The sequence below is a fragment of the Chenopodium quinoa genome, unplaced genomic scaffold, assembly GCF_001683475.1.
Source record: "Chenopodium quinoa cultivar QQ74 unplaced genomic scaffold, ASM168347v1, whole genome shotgun sequence".
NCBI lineage: Eukaryota > Viridiplantae > Streptophyta > Magnoliopsida > Caryophyllales > Amaranthaceae > Chenopodium > Chenopodium quinoa.
In genome coordinates, this window is record NW_018744301.1 from 8,096,210 (window position 1) to 8,112,985 (window position 16,776).

The 16,776-nt window shown below is 43.7% G+C and overlaps 1 protein-coding gene across 1 annotated transcript; it reads left to right on the forward strand.

Moving 5' to 3' along the window:
• Positions 1-2,023: 2,023 nt before the first annotated feature.
• LOC110695478 lies at positions 2,024-3,502 on the forward strand. Its single transcript, XM_021872706.1, has 5 exons — positions 2,024-2,175; positions 2,283-2,362; positions 2,564-2,673; positions 2,762-2,992; positions 3,143-3,502. Exons 1-5 carry the CDS (start codon positions 2,024-2,026, stop codon positions 3,500-3,502), a joined length of 933 nt encoding a protein of 310 aa, XP_021728398.1.
• The last annotated feature ends 13,274 nt before the right edge of the window (positions 3,503-16,776 follow it).

Here is a 16,776-nt window from a genome sequence, read left to right on the forward strand (position 1 = left end):
CCAAAGGGAAGGAAGCTAGAGTAAAAGAGTCGCAAACAATTTTTAGGAACTTGTAAAACGTTCAAAGGTTGAAGGTTACACCCTTTTCACGATCCATGAGATCTCTAACTCCATAGTGGTCTGGAACCATGACTGCATATTCGGGGATGAAGGTACAAATCCAACCTAAAAGAGATTGAACCTGCCCAAATAATAGGATTTTACTTTATTCTTCTCATATTCATGCCCACTTTCTGACTAACATGCAATCAATATATTAATCCTAAGCCTGTTTAATCTATGTTGGTTGAATATTAATGCACAAACAAAACTATTATTGGCGATCACTTGAATTATAATCATATTAGCCTGAAAAAGATTATTAATTATCTTGTTAAGCGTGATTACAAGTACAAATTCCCTTTAAACATGCATAAAAGGCATGATCAAGCAATACCAATAATATTATCAAGCAACATAACAACAATCATCATCAAAATAATAATATTCTCAAAGCATAATAATAATAGCAAGATCCTAGGCATGATACTAACAAGATTAATAACAAATCCTAGCATGTCACTAAAAAATAAAGAATCAAAGCTTTATTCCTAACATGATACTAACATGATAGAAGGAAAGAATAGGAATCATCCCATAGAAACATACATGATATTAGAAATCTTTAGTTATTACCCTAACATGATACTAGGAAACAATAAAACATCCTAACATGATAATAGGAATTAATAAAATAATCTAATCATGATTTCTATATCAAAAGAGCAACTAGAGAAATTACTTACTTGGATGCCTCGTATCTCTTTCTAATAACAAAATACACACGTTAGTAACTTCAAGGAAAATAATAAATCAAACAATTAATTTAAATAATTGAAATAGAGATTTGGGACCAAACCCTCAGAAATTATCAACCTTTCACGTCTAGGGCAAAGGCAACTTCGAACTTGGCTAGGTGTGTCTTGAACTTGTGAATGTGGAATTTTGTAAGAGGGGAGGTTTAGAAAAAGAATAGAGAGAGAAAAAACTTCTAGCTTAAAGAGAGAAGAATAGAAATAAATGATTGTGAATTGTTGATGAATAAAAACGGGGCGATACGACCCCTATTTATAAGAAAATAGTCCGAAATCGATATAAACAAATCAGAATTTGAAACTGAACAAAATTGATGCCTGTCCGAAATTGATATAAACAAATCAGGAATCACGCATGGCGACAAGCCCTGTCGTTTAGCGACATGCTTGTCATTACGCGACAGCTTAAAAGATAAACGCGCTTTTGTACGGAATACTTTTCTTAATATTATTAAGCGATAAAAACTTTGTTTTGTCAATTTTAAGTCAGACTTATCATAATAAAACACTTGTTTTATATCAAACCAAATTCATTATTTTTCTAAAACATTAATTATCAATCCTAATGACATTAGAACTCAAAATAACCTTCTAGACTGTTCTAGAAGACTATAATCAATCCTAAGAATTTTAGGAATAATATTTAATAGGCCATAAAACCATTTCAGACTCAAATTAGTATTTGGACCATAACTTCCTCATTATTCATCAGAATTAGGCTTATAGAATGTCATTGAAAAGCTCTTTACGAGCCCAATCTAACTACATTATTATTGAACCCTTAACATGGACCAAGATAAATTGGACTGAATATTTTTATAAAATAGAGTTCTTTTTTAAAAGAGAAAGAAAGATTTTTATTAAAACAAACACATCATAAGACCTTTCACACTTTCACCTCATTCGATAATCAAGAGACGTGAAAAGGTATTCATCACTAGGTATTGTTTTTGGGAGACACATTTGGGTGTCTACAGTAATGCCCCTTCCACCTTTCAACGTTTGACGATGAGTATCTTTTCTGATTTCATAGAGTCTATCATGGAAGTCTTTATGGATGATTTTAGTGCGTATGGTCATCATTTGATGCATATTTAGTTAATCTCACTAAAATTTTTAAAAGATGTGAAGAATGCAATTTGGTAATAAATTGGGAAAAGTGTCACTTTATGGTGACTGAGGGAGTAGTTCTTGTTCATATTGTATCTGATAATGGTGTACACGTAGATAAAGCTAGAGTTTCTATGATTGAGAAATCAGCTCCTGTAGTTAATGTTAAGGGGGTTAGAAGTTTCTTAGATCATGCGGGGTTTTATCATCGGTTAGGTTATGCGGGGTTTTATCATCGGTTTATCAAAGTTTTTCTAAAAACCACTAAATCATATTTTACACAAGGATTACTAATGAGTGTCTTGAGGCTTTTAACAGGATCAAGCAGGCTTTGTTATTGGCACCTATCATATGTGCTCCCAATTGGGATCTTTCTTTCGAGATCATGTGTGATGCCAGTGATTTTGCATTAGGAGTCATGCTAGAATAGAGAAAGAACAAAGTTTTGCATGCTACTTACTATGCAAGAAAAACTTTGGATGAAGCCCAAGTCAACTATGCCACTACGAAAAAGGGGTTTCTTGCTGTGATTTATGCTTTAGAAAAATTAAGATAATATCTAGTTGGTTTTAAAGTTATTATTTTTACTGACCATGCAGCTTTGAAATATTTAATAGCCAAGGCAGGATCAAAGCCTAGGCTCCTCCGTTGGGTTCTCTTGCTCCAATACTTTGATGTGGAAATAAAGGACAATAAAGGTGCAGAGAACGTTGTGCCAAACCAACAGAAAAAGAAATTCCTTTATGATGTTAAACATTATTTTTGGGATGATCCTTTTTTGTTTTGTGAGTGTGTAGATGGATTATTACACAGGTGTGTTCCTGAAAGGGAAGTTCACGATGTACTTACGAGATGCCACAACTCACCGTATAGAGGACATCATGGTCCCACCAAAACAGTTTATAAGATCAATGATTCAGGATTCTACTGGCCTACCATGTTCAAGGATGCTAATTCTTTTGTGCAGGCTTGTGACTCTTGCCAAAGGAATATCAACATCTCGCGGCGGCATGAGATGCCTCAAACAGGTATATTGAAAGTTGAAATTTTCGATTTTTGGGGTGTTAGTTACATGGGACCTTTTCCTTCTTCATAGGGGAATCGATATATACTTGTCGCCGTTTGATTTTGTATCCTAGTGGGTTTAAGCCATTGCTACAACTATCAATGATGCTAAGGTGGTCCATAGGCTTTTTAAGAAAACCATCTTTCCCAGATTTGGAGTACCTAGAGCGATAATTAGTGATGGAGGATATCACCTTAATGAGCGGAAGTTAAATACCCTTCTCAAGAAGTATGGTGCATACCATAGGACAGGTTTAGCCTACCATCCCAAAACTAGTGGCCAAGTTGAAGTTTCTAACCGTGAAATCAAGACCATCCTAGAGAAGGTGGTAGCAAAATCTAGGAAAGATTATAGTAATAAGTTGGATGACACCCTTTGGGCTTATAGAACCACTTTTAAGACCCTTATTAGTACTTCATCCTATAGACTTTTGTATGGTAAATCATGTCACCTTCCAGTGGAATTAGAGTAGAAAGCATATTGGGCTATTAAAGAGCTCAATTTGGATGCTAAACTAGCGAGAGAAAAGAGGCTCCTACAACTTAATCAATTAGATGAGTTTAGGTTGATGGCCTATGATAGTGCACACGTCTGAAGGAGAAGACTAAGAGATGGCAGGACAAGATGATCCTTCCAAGAGAGTTAAAAGAGGGTGACAAAGTTTTATTGTTCAACTCTAGACTTAAACTTTTCCCAGGAAAGTAGAGGTCAAGATGGTAAGGTCTTTTTACTGTGAAAAGGGCAAATAAACTCGGTTCTGTAGAATTATACGATGAACATGGTAATGAATTCAAGGTAAATGGTCAAAGACTCAAGCTATACCATGAAGGGACTACGATTTGTGTTGTTGAATTACTTCACCTAATTGACTCCGTTTCATCCTGATTAACATATAGTAAGAAGGCCGTGTGGGACCTGGATAAACCAGCGCTTTGCGGGAGGCAATACGAATTTTCTTGTTTTTTAGAATAGTCTTCTTTCTTTGTACTTCTTATGTGAGAGGAGAGAAGAAGGAATTTAATGTGTTTTATATTTTTTGTATATGTTTGGAGAAAAAGATTTAGCCAAATTTGGAGCAAAAAGAAGAAAAAAAATCGGACTCCTAATGTTGTATCACGCCCGACCAGGCGCGAGAGGAGATTCCCAAAAAGAAAAAAATTGCCAGACCGACCAGGCACAAGAAAAAGGTTTGAAAAATAAGTAATTTTGCCCGACCGGGCGAGAAAATTGACGGTAATGGACATTTTCTCCGCCCGATCAGGCACAAAGGCAACACAAATTAAAGGGTAAAGCTCGCCCGATCAGGCAAGATGGCACCCGACCGGGCACAAGAGCGGCAAAAACAAAGATGTTAGATCGCCCGATCGGGCGAGGTCCCGCCAACCGGGCGCGGCACCCGACCCTTTCTCTTCTTCTTTTTCTTTCTTCTTCTTTCTTCTTTCTTTCCTCCAGATTTTCTCAACCTCCATACTTTCTCTCTCTAAAACTCAAATTTTCTCTAACTTCTCTCTAAGATCTCCTCTCCATTTCTCTCCCAAATCAAAAATTTTTTTACATATTCTTTCTCCTCTCTTCACCGACTACGATTCTATACCACTTTTGTTTAATTTTAAACAAATTTTATCCACAATCTAAACTCAAAAATGGCATTTAAGAGGGAAAGAACTCAAGGAGGGCGTGGTTCAAGTTCGGGTTAAGTTTATAATCCGAAATTACAGCTTGAGCAATGGCTGACAACCCTGATTACTTTACAAACCCAACAGGAACGACTTATCAAGCTCTATGAGCACGAGGTAATTCCTTCTCGGTGGTTAGAATGACCCTCTTTTTTATCTATAGTTTATATGATCATGTTAGGAAGTTCATGAATGATATTTGTTTCGGGGTTTTTTGAGGCCCTTGGGAGAGTTACAACTCAAGACTGGATTCACAAGGTCGCCTGTACCTGCAAAACAAACGGGCCGCCGGATGGTCGGTGGTCCGCCTCCGATGATTAAGTTAGTATAGGGTTCGGAGTAAAACGTGCGGAAATTAAGTTATCTGCTTGGATTCCAAGCTCAGGTGCTGTCTGTTTCTTGAGAATGACGGCTCAGTATTAATTGCAATAATTAATATATCGTTGTCCCCATAAATGAGGAAACTGTCCCTATTTATAGGGTCTTTTGGGGAAGTGTGCCCTTCTTAGGGTTTGATGACCTAGGGATTAGAGAACGCCGCAAAACGGCGCCTCAAAGTTTGGGCCTTTGAAGGCCGCCATTTCAGAAGCGATATTTGAGTGACACGTGTCGCTCATCCTAAGAAGGAATTTGGGCGTCTCTTAGGGTGACACGTGTTGCTCTCTTATTGGTCCACTTTGAATCATCAAATACCCCAAATTAAGGGCAGTATCTGCCTGACACGTGTCACCATCTAGAAGGTCCAAGGTGGCGCTCCTTCTAGTGACACATGTCAGGATCTAGATGGGCCACTTGGCCGGTTATAAAATACCTTAAACATTTTCCCCTCACAAGGGTCACGTGCTTGACGCTTGTGACAGGTGTCGGCCTCTGATTGGCCGACTATTTACTTTTATTGTTGAGGGGAATCTAGGGTTTTCACCTCAGGTTTTCACCCCCTCTATAAATAGAAGGTTGACTTCTCCTTGGATTCACACTTGCGTGAATCTTTAGGAGAATCTTGAATCTCTTACTTTCAAAGACTTTTACTTCCACAACATCCGACATTCGGCCCCCTTAGTTCGCCTGCTGAACCAGACGCCCAAGACCGACGTCTCTCGTTACCTTCTTCTAAGGTAACTACCGGATCTCTTCTTTACATATTTCTTTGCATTTTTCTTTATCAAAAATGGTTTCCCAAACTCACCCAACACGGCCTAGATTAGCGATCAGCCAGTCACCGAGGATGGCTGAATCTAGAACTAGGAGTGTCGAATGCTCGTTCGAGAACTTTTTTTTTAAGTACATCTCCAAATCCGACAGTTTATGTGCCTCTACAGGACACGATGGCCAGAACAAAGAAAACTACAAGGAGATATAGGATGGATAGTTCCTGGTACCATTCGGACAGTGAGACTGTCTTCTCTGACGGCTCCATTAGGACGCCTGTCTCTGAGATAAGTAGGGAACCCCTTAGCACCGTCAGCACTCCAAATGACTCATTTTTGGAGGAGTGCGACGAGGAATATGAGAACCCCGGGCCAAGTGGATCGGTGCCGGATGATGAGCTGGGGGAGGACACTGCTGGCACCAGCCAGAAGGCCCCCAGCTCCGAAGAGAACTCTGATGATGACTCTGCGTCATCATCTTCCAACTATGTCCCCCTTGACTCGAAGGAGGCGCAGTCGAACCTTAAAGCTTCCAGAGAGTCCCTCTCCATTGAGAAAGGAGAGGGCTGGGTGGAGTCGTATGCTTCCAGGCGGCACGAACGTGCATCTTACTATCTGCACGTCCACAAAGGCAAGTGGAAGATCATGAAGGATGATATTCCCAAATTTCTTTCTGACCATGTCATGGGACATGGTTTTCTTCTGTCCGTGCCGGATGCTATTGACACGGTCACCTGGCTTGAGATGGCCGTTTATGGTGATCAATGCTTCGAATGCTACGAGGCAGCCATCCAGGCAGGACTTCGCTTTCCTCTCCATCAGGCTGTGGAGAGGATTTTGGACGGATACTAGCTAGGTATATGGAAACTAGCCCTCAACTCTTGGGTCAACATCTTGGGCTACGTTGCCGCCTGCGAGATGTTGGAGGTTGATCCCAGCTTCGAGGCGTTTGCTCACATGCATTATCTGAGCAGGACTCCCAATCCAAGCGGGATCGGCTGGTTTACTTTGACCAGCTACACCTGGTACATGATGACGCTGGGGAAAGAAAACAAATGGAAGGAATAAAGGCCAAATTTTACATAGTCTCTTCCCCAGACTCCCAAAGAAACAAGCGCTATAACTGCTGGACCCAGTATCCACGCCTCTTGGTTGGGAAGAAAGCCCTTCCGCCTGTTCCCAGGCGGGCACAAGAGGAGATTTTTTACTAGGGCCTCTTCAATGTGGCCGTCCGGACGAACAGCGAGACGGGATTAAGAAAGTCACCCCCCAAAGCTATATTCCCCAATTCGAGTGGCTCTTGGACGAGACGTACTTGGCCGCTTGCGGCCTTAGTACTGAGATGCCGAAAGGTAGCTGGCCACATGATTTTATTAACTTTGCTTGCTTTGTTCATATATTTCCTTGTTAATTCTTTGTTGTTTTTTGCAGACAAGGCAATGGCCAAGCTCCCTACTCACAAAAAGCCAGCCCTCTCAGCCACCTTCTACCGCTCTAACCTCAAGCAGACGGATGAGCAGCCGCCAGGCGGCACTCCTAAGGTAACGAGCTTGCAAAGTTTCTTTCAATGAAATGCTTAGCATATTCTGTTTCTAAGACTCATACTTAGAATTATTTTCATAGTGGGTCATCAAAACATGTCCCTTCTTCTCAGCCGAATCCCAAACTGCACAAGCAATCGACTAGCGACGTTTCCTAGAGTCGAAGGAAGCATGTCGCCAACAAGCCTGCGAAGAAGGGAATGGGCGCCTCCTCCCCTACTCAGACTCCTACAAAGCTGGACACTCCACAACGAGTGTCGAAGGGTGGCAAACAGCCACTCACCACTGCTAGCGGCACATCAGGCGGCAGCGAAGCGGCAGGGGGAGAAGGAGGTAAGACATCCGACCATTTGACCATGCGCTTCATCAAATGTAACCTTGCTCAAAATCTTGACTTAGCTATATTTGTATTGATAGATGCCTCAGTGAGGCCAACTGTCCTCCATATGGCCAAGCGGATGCTCCGGATGCTTGATCTTGAGGACAAGGATGTCGTCAGAGGGGTCGACACCCTAGACCTAGATGGCATTTTGGCGCTTCTTTGCGAAAAACTTCTTATAACTTGGTTAATATACCTATTTTTGTCAAATGATTTCTGATGAGTTTTTTTGGTTTGGACGCTTGTAGGCTATGCCGCGCGTGAGCGGTATCAAAGGGCCCCTCAATGAGAAGACTCGAGAGGTAAAGGCAGCGAATGCTCGGGCTGCCTCTACTCTGGACAAAGCTCAGTTTAAGATTGCTCAAAATGAGATGCTAACACTTGATATGTTGTATTCCTAGGCGTCTGCCAACCTGCAAGTTCAGTAGAACTTGGACGCGGTCGAGCAGCGAGTGAGGGGGCTCCAGGACCAAGTGAAGGGTCTTGAAGAGAAGCTGGACACTCTCAAGGAGGAGGAATCCAAGGCGTATAACCTGGGGGAGACGGTCAAGAGACTCCGAGGGCGGTTGAGCAACCAGGAGACCCAACTCCGGACCAAGTATAGGTCCTTGATGGAGGAGGAGAAACAGGCCCTGGTCAAACAAATGATGGGCGATAATGAAGTCATCATGTGTGTGGCCTAGGCGGCTGTACATCTGTCTACCGATTATCAAACTTGGAAGGTCTGGTTTGATAAGGCAAATGACTGGTTCAATGCACGGCTCCTCAGGGAAGCTCAGGAGGCGGCCGAGAAAGAGGCGGCTGCCAAGAGTGCCTCTGAGGAGTCCAACTCATCTGGCATCTTGTCTTCTGGGGACGAGGAGGATGATCAGGAGGGAGATGAGGAACCAAAGGAGCATGCGCCGAAGGATAAGGCGAATGCCAACGCTGAGAAGCTCCCCTAATCTTTAAGCTTTATGTTGTTTATTTCTGCAGCCGAATGGCCAGTTACTATGCTTTTCCGGAATGTGTGCCGAGTAAGTATGTATCTTTACTGACCATGGGGTCGGGTGATTTGACAATTCCTGGCTTTGCCAGTTAACACTTTCAGTCGTCAATTTTGACGGCTGTATTTTTATGGAACATCCGATTATTCGATCGGTTTTGTTTGTATTGGTGTTTTATGCTTTAAAAATTTTTCACAGCTTCCAATTTTTTATGCATAGAATTTTGGCTAAGTATATTAACTTGTATAGTATGCGAATATTCTTGCCCCTAGCCGGATGTTGCTTGGTTTCGGTTGAGCGGATTGATTGACTTGGAAATTTTTATACTTTGAAGAGTATAAATGGTTTCCAAGTCAATCAATCACTATGGTGATTACCCCAAACCAAGCGGCACACGGCTATATAGAGACAAATGCATCTGGCCAAAGGCCTCGCGTAAAATGGTAAAATTGCTAAGTCTTTTAACTTAACATTTTAATTAAGAACATACTGGTCACCCTGCCCTATAGAAAAAACAGATAGGCTGATAGCCTCTAATCCTGAAACAGTAGTTGTCATCCGTTAGAACTAGAACAGGCGGACAACTTGGTGCTTTTTAGATTTCAAGTTAGATTAAATCATACAACTGCGAGCGCTGCCTTAGCGTATTCGGTAGGGCCGTTTGTTGTTTTAGTAAAGCAATGTGCCACTGAAATGGGAGATGCTTCTCCTCGACGAAGTCTCCCGAATGGAAGTCACCGGTTGCCTGACTCATGTTGGAGCAGACAGTCGTACTCATGTTGTAGCAGACGGTAGTTTTAAATAATATTCATCCGGCCATTGACCTCGATTAGAGAATTAAATAGCCACTAAGTCATTGACTTAGCTTAGAATAAAAGATGACTAAATTATTAACTTAGTTTTTCATTCGGCCATTGGCCTCTTTGTCACTTAGATGTTAGCTACTAAGTTATTAACTTAGCTTAAGCATAAGTTTAAGGTCGACTGCTTTGGTGCAATTGAATTATCTTTGGGGTGTGTGCTGTTGGACCAGACGATCCCGAAATTATATGTACATCAACAATGTGCTTAGCCGTGTGCCCATTGGGCAGGCGGTAGCTCGCAGAGTCTCGGTGTTGGCCGCCTACACATTGTACAGGTGGTACTCCAACGTTGCTTTTTAAAGATTTTGGTCCGCCTGCACATTGTGCAGTTGGTACCATAATGGGTAAGTAGGATCCGCCAGCACAGGCGGAATCCTTCATTGTTATGAGCAGGTTCTTCTACACTGTGCGCAGCCGGTGCTCAAAATAAAGTAAATAAAGACAAGTATGAAAATGAAGGCAAAATTTCATTAACAAGTCAAAAAACTTTACAAAATTTCAGAAGTAATACTTCTTTAGATTATCTACATTCCAGGTTCGGCTCAGTCTCCTACCGTCTGGTTTTTCCAGGCGGTAGGTGTCGCCTCTTACTTATTCATAGATTCGGAAGGGGCCTTTCCGATTTGGGGTTAGCTTCCCTTGCTCATTCGCCCTACCGACTGCCTCCATCTTTCGTAACACAAAGTCCCCAACTTTTAAAGGGCGCTTGTGTACTCTTTTGTTGTACGCTCGAGTCATTCTCAGACGGTATATTTCATGGCGCAAGGCAGCATTGCCCTTGCGTTCTGGGAGTGAATCCAATGCCAGGCACTCCCAGTTTTCCTCTTCATCATATAGCATAATCCGAAGAGTCGGCTCATAGTGTTCAATAGGCAAAACAGCTTCTGCCCCGTACGCCATGAGGAATGGGGACTCTCCAGTCGCCCCTTTTGCGGTTGTTCTGATGGCCCACAGGACGTGTGGTAATTCATCCGCCCATAGGTCACCAGCTCTCTCAACTTTCTTTTTAATGTCGTCTGAGATTAATTTGTTGAAGGCTTCAACTTGGTCGTTTTCTTGGGGTCGGCCAACTGATGCAAAGTAATTGGAGATCTCCTGATCTCCTAACCAAGTCTTCAAAAGAGGGGTCTCAAACTGAGGACCATTGTCAAAAACCATAGGCATAGGCACCCCAAAACGAGTGATGATATTTTTCTAGATGAAGGAGATCACATCCTTTGTCTTGATGTTTTTGACCGCCTCTGCCTCTACCCATTTGGTAAAGTAATCCACAGCCACTAAAATGTAGCTCCTGCCGCCTGGTGCAGTCGTATATGGACCTAAGATGTCCATGCCCCATTTAGCAAACGACATAGGATTATGGATGGTCGCCAAGTCAATAGCCGGACGATGGATCAACTTGCCAAACTTTTGACACTTATCATATTTTTTGACCATCTTCATACCATCCGTCTCTAGGGTCGGTCAGAAGTAATGCCGCCTGGCCCTTACAGCTAAGGACATGTCGCCTACATGAAAGGCGCAGTATCCGACATGCAGTTCTTCGAGGATTTCTTGCCCCTTTTCTGGGGTCACACACTTCAAAAGAGACTTCATGAAACCTGATTTGAATAGCTCTCCTTGCCTTATCTCAAAGTTTGCAGCCCGTTTTTTCAGCACGGCCGCCTCCTAGGGTGAATCCGAGAGGGTTTCGTCTGTCAGATACGCTCGCATGTTATCCATCCAGGTGGAGCTTCGGTCAAGTACTCTAATGGGGTCTTCATCTGATTTACTTCTCTTTTCCATGACTTCCCAGAAGATTGACTGGGGCCTTTCACAGAAGGCGGATGAGGCCAGTTTGGACAGAGCATCCGCCTGGTTATTCTTTGATCTGGGCACCTGACTTAACTTAAAGTCTTCAAGTGTCCCAACTTCGGCTTAACCGCCTGCAAGTATTTGATCATAACCGGATGGGTGGCTTCATAGACACCATTATATTGGCTTACAACCAATTGAGAGTCAGAGCAGGCATCAATTCTTGTTGCCCCTGCCGCCTTGCACATCCGAATGCCGGCTAACAGGGCTTCATACTCGACCACATTATTTGAGGCCTGGAACTTGAATCGTAGTGCATATTCATATTTGTCCCCCTCAGGAGACTGACAAATTACGCAAGCACCACAGCCGTTCATCGTGGAGCTTCCGTCCACATACACTTTCAAAACCTATATTTTTTCAGGGTTGGCCTCGATCCCCCTTTGGCCAATCAGGAATCCGAGAAACTTCCCAGACTTAACACCAAAGACACACTTTTTTGGATTAAGCATGACCTTTTGCCGCCTGAGTGTGGAGAATATTTCTCGGAGGTCAGACAGGTGATCCGCCTGTTGTTTGGATTTGACTATCATATCATCAATGTATGCCTTTACATTCCTCCCAATTTGATTTATGAATATTGTATTAATCATTCGTTGGAAGGTAGCAGGCGCATTCTTCAAACCAAACGGCATCACATTGTAACAGAATAACCCCTGATCAATGACGAATGTCGTCTTCTCTTGATCCTTTTTCCACAGGGGTATCTGATGAAAGCCTGAATAGGCATCCATGAAACTCATCAGGGCATGTCCAGCTGTTGAGTCGACCAGACTGTCGATCTTTGGAAGTGGATAACTATCCTTTGGACATGCTTTGTTCAAGTCAGTGTAATCTACACACATGCGCCAGGTACCATTCGGCTTCTTTACAAGCACAACATTCGCAACCCAGTTAGGGAAGCTACATGGCCGAATGAACCCAATGTCTAACAGCTTTTTAACTTCGGCGGCTGCCGCCTGACTTCTTTCCTCGCCATGGTTTCTTTTCTTTTGCCGAATGGGCTTCTTTTTGGGATCCACAGCGAGTTTGTGGACAGCAAGATCCGGGCTGATGCCTGGCATCTCTTCCACTTCAAAGGTAAAAATGTCTTTGAATTCTTTCAAGAGTTGGTGCCTAACCTAGCAAAAGTAGTCGTCCCCACCTTAACAGTTCGCTCTGGAAAACTGTCATCCAAAGGAATATCAGTATGCTCACAAGCCGGCTGGGGACGGAGGTCATCTGACCGCTCCCCGATCAGTGATTGCTATTGCTTTTCTTTTTTGACCACCACCAGCGGATTAGGCTTTCACTTTTTAATGGCTAGTGGGGCCATATGGCCCTCCTTGACCTCATCAAGGTCAATTGGCTCTTTTCCCTGTACGGCTGCAGCTACCGCAGGCTTGACGTCCTAGAGATTGCATTTTTGGGCCGTCTTCTAGTCCCCGTTCAGGGAGCCAACAGTCCCATCATCCCTCTCATACTTGACAAGCATAAGAGCTGGAATGATGATGGTCTTGCACTCGTTAAGAGTAGGTCGGCCAAGGATGAGGTTCTAAGCGGTCAGCTCCTCGACCACGAGGAACCGGATGGTCATGTGCCGACCACTACCTTTTTCTCCCAGTCGGATGGGCAAATCAATGCGCCCGACTAGATGCACAACTCCTCCCCCAAAACCCACTAGGGGATAGGAGACATCCATCATACTATTCGGCCTGTATTTCAGGTTGGATAGACATTTGTAGTTAATGATGTCTGAGGAGCTTCCTGTGTCAATCAAGATGCGGCCGACCAATTGGTTGGCCACTTTGCATTCTATGACCACAGGGTCATCATGCGGCCGACGGACTTTGCCTCTGTCCTATTCGGTGATGATGACTTCGGGGAAGGCGGGTGTGCTGGTCGCCTGTCCCTCATCAACAGAATGGACCATCTTTCTCAGATTGTCCTTATTTCCCCGGATGGTTGGACCACCACCGGCGAATCCACCTGCTATCGTATAGACGGGTTCCGCATTCGTTTCGGAGCTGATAGCAGGCTGGGGAGTATTTTTGCTTGACTTTCCAGGATTTGATTTGGAAGCCACTTTGGACTTTTCACATAGGATTTCAGCGCTCCTTTGTCGGCCAGACGGTCAAGCTCCCGCTTGAGGGTGAAGCAGTCGTTAGTGTCACGGCCACCATCCTCATGGTAGTTACAGTGTTTGTTTTTGTTTCAATTTTCAACGGAACCTTTCATAGGAGTCGGCTTTTCAAGAGTCAGTCGATCCTTAATCTCCATATGGATGGAGCAGTTGTCCTTGTTGAACTCGTACTTTGGAACGTACGGTTTCCACTCTTTCTTTTTCTTCTGGGTCGGCTGATCGGAGTTATCAACCGCCCAGATTTGTTTTTTCTTTTTGCTCTCTTTTGGCTTTAGAGATGGCTGCAGGCCAACTCTCCTTCCGTTGGACAGACTTCTTAGAGTCCAACTGCTTATTAGAGGAGCAGAGCTCGGTCGCCTGTATATAAGCGTCCGCCTCCATCAGGGCTCCTTGAATAGTGAAGATTTTCTTTCGGACGAGTTTGAACTTGAAAGTCGACCCATCCTTCAGACCTTTGAAAAATTATGTGAAATCCACTTCGTCAAACAGTCCTTTTATCTGGATTCTCACCAGATTGAACCGCCTGACGTATGAGCACAGCCCTTCTCTATCTCCCTGCTACACATGGCCTAAATTAAGGCTCGTTTTCTTTGCAGGGATGTTCATAGAGAAGTTAGAAGCAAACAAGAATGCAAGCGTCTTGAAGATGTTTATGCAACCAGCCAACAGATTGTCAAACCATTGTTGGGCTATGCCCTTCAGGGTGGCTGGGAATCATCGACACTAGGCGGCATAATCCAACCCTTGTAAGTACGTAAGGTGGGTGCATGCCAAGAGGTGGTCTTCAGGGTTGGAAGTAACATCATAGGTTCCAACCATGACATTTTTAACCTTGGTCGGCTGTTCGGCCTCAGCTATTTCCCAAGAGAACGCAGAGGCCTGCTCCCTAAGGTTTTGTAGCCAAAGCTGCCAGTCTAAGGGTTGATAATTATATGTCGCTTGTCCTCCGAAGAAGGAAGGCTGAATGTAAGGTAAAGCAGGCGGTCTGTATGGTGTTGTGCCACATACTGCGCCGAATTGATTAAGTAAGGCCCCGACTGTATGAAGGGGCCGATTGAAGGAGTCCTCGGCCCGGAAGGAGAATTCCTCACCGAGGTGTTCTGAAAACTGTCATGATAAGTCGACATTGAATCTGAATCTGACAGTTGTTGATTCCTTAGCTGGTCAATGTACTGATGAGCATAAGGAAATGTCAGTTTGCTAACATCCGGCTGAACATGTCGGATGGCTTTTCTTTTCACCGTTTTAGGGAAATGGAATCTTGATAGGTCAAACGAAGGCCGAGGCCCAGCCTTCTCCGGATGAGGAGTCGGTTGTCGGTCTTGGACCGACTTCTGCTGCCCAGACTTGGCAGGCTTTGTGGCCGACTACTCCTTTCTAGGGTCAGCCGTCCGCTTGTTGATTAGTCCTTTGATTTCACCCCTGAGGATACTCATGAATTTCATGAGCTCATCACGAGTGACTGGGGCTGATCCTACCGCCTAGGAGGCATCAGTCGCATGCCCTGTGGACTTACTAGGTCCAGGGGGCCTATTAGTACCCGCCTGGTTAGCATTGCGCTCCTATTTGTCTTTCTAGCGGGGGCGCTTAGAAATGAGTGACTCATTAGGGGCCACATAGGTTTCGACATCAGCGTCGTCACCTGAATCATGGTCCGTCTAGACATGTACTTCTTCCAGAGGCCGAGTGGTTTCTGGAGGCGATACAGGATTATCTTGAGAAGCCATCTTAGAGGTACTCTCCCCACAGATGGCGCCAAATTTTTCGGGGTTTTTTTAGTCCCTTTGGAGAGTTACAGCTCAAGACTGGATTCACAAGGTCGCGTGTACCTGCAAAACAAACGGACGGCTGGATGGTCGGTGATCCGCCTCCGAATATTAAGTTAGTATAGGGTTCGGAGTAAAACGTGCGGAAATTAAGTTATCTGCTCGGATTCCAAGCTCAGGTGTTGTCTGTTTCTTGAGAACGACAGCTCAGTATTAATTGCAATAATTAATATATCGTTGTCCCCATAAATGAGGGAACTGTCCCTATTTATAAGGTCTTTTGGGGAAGTGTGCCCTCCCTAGGGTTTGGTGACCTATGGATTAGGGCACGCCGCAAAACAGCGCCTTAAAGTTTGGGCCTTTGAAGGCCGCCATTTCAGAAGCGATATCTGAGTTACACGTGTTGCTCATCCTAAGAAGCCCTTTGGGCGTCTCTTAGGGCGACATGTGTTGCTCTCTTATTGGTCCACTTCGGATCATCAAATACCCCAAATTAAGGGCAGTATCTGCCTGACACGTGTCACCATCTTGAAGGTCCAAGGTAGCGCCCATTCTAGTGACATATGTCATGCTCTGGTTGGGCCACTTGGTCGGGTATAAAATACCCAAAACAATATTGGTATGCGAAATTTTTTCAATGTGCACTATTCTACATACCGTGAATTAAAATCATAATTTTTTCTTATTTGAATGTTGTGCAATCTAAGAACGGTTCTAATTTGCATTTTAGGTTGAACAATAGAAATATCAGTTTATCTTATGTTGAATTCTGCAAATTATTTGATCTTGAACCACAACACCCTACGGTTTGTCATGAAAACTACAAAATGGAAGACATCTACTCTATTTTAACGGGTTTACCGACCTCTAATGTCGAACATGCTAGTGCCCAATCCTTTCGCCATCCCGTCCCTAAAATCTTTTAAATATTTTCGGGCACTTGTTTCCTAGCTGGACATGAGCCGCACAACGCACAAACCAATGAACTAGCTATCATCGAACACTATGTTTTTGGGTATGGGAAGTTGAACATAGGTAGTTAACCATTTCAGTAGGCATGCCACCGCTAGTGGGGGCTTGGGAAAGACCCTTATTCGACTAGGAGGACTCATCACTTGGATAGCGATTAAGAAGGTCGGGTTTAGTGAAACTGGGACTGAGGGTTTCACTAACTGTGGGTAGGGATACTGTTATGACCACTAGGTATTTGCAGAGTTTGGATTGGATAGAGCTAGATTGTCAGCAAATCCCTTATTAGTACACTAGGATAGGAATGGATCCATTGCGTATCTTTCCCCTTCCTAACCCTAAATTGACCTTTTTTCTCCCTAGGCAAGAGAAATTACATATGACCTTTTAGTTTCCAATACACAGGGGCTAGCACCACCACCACCCCATATGCCACAGCTTA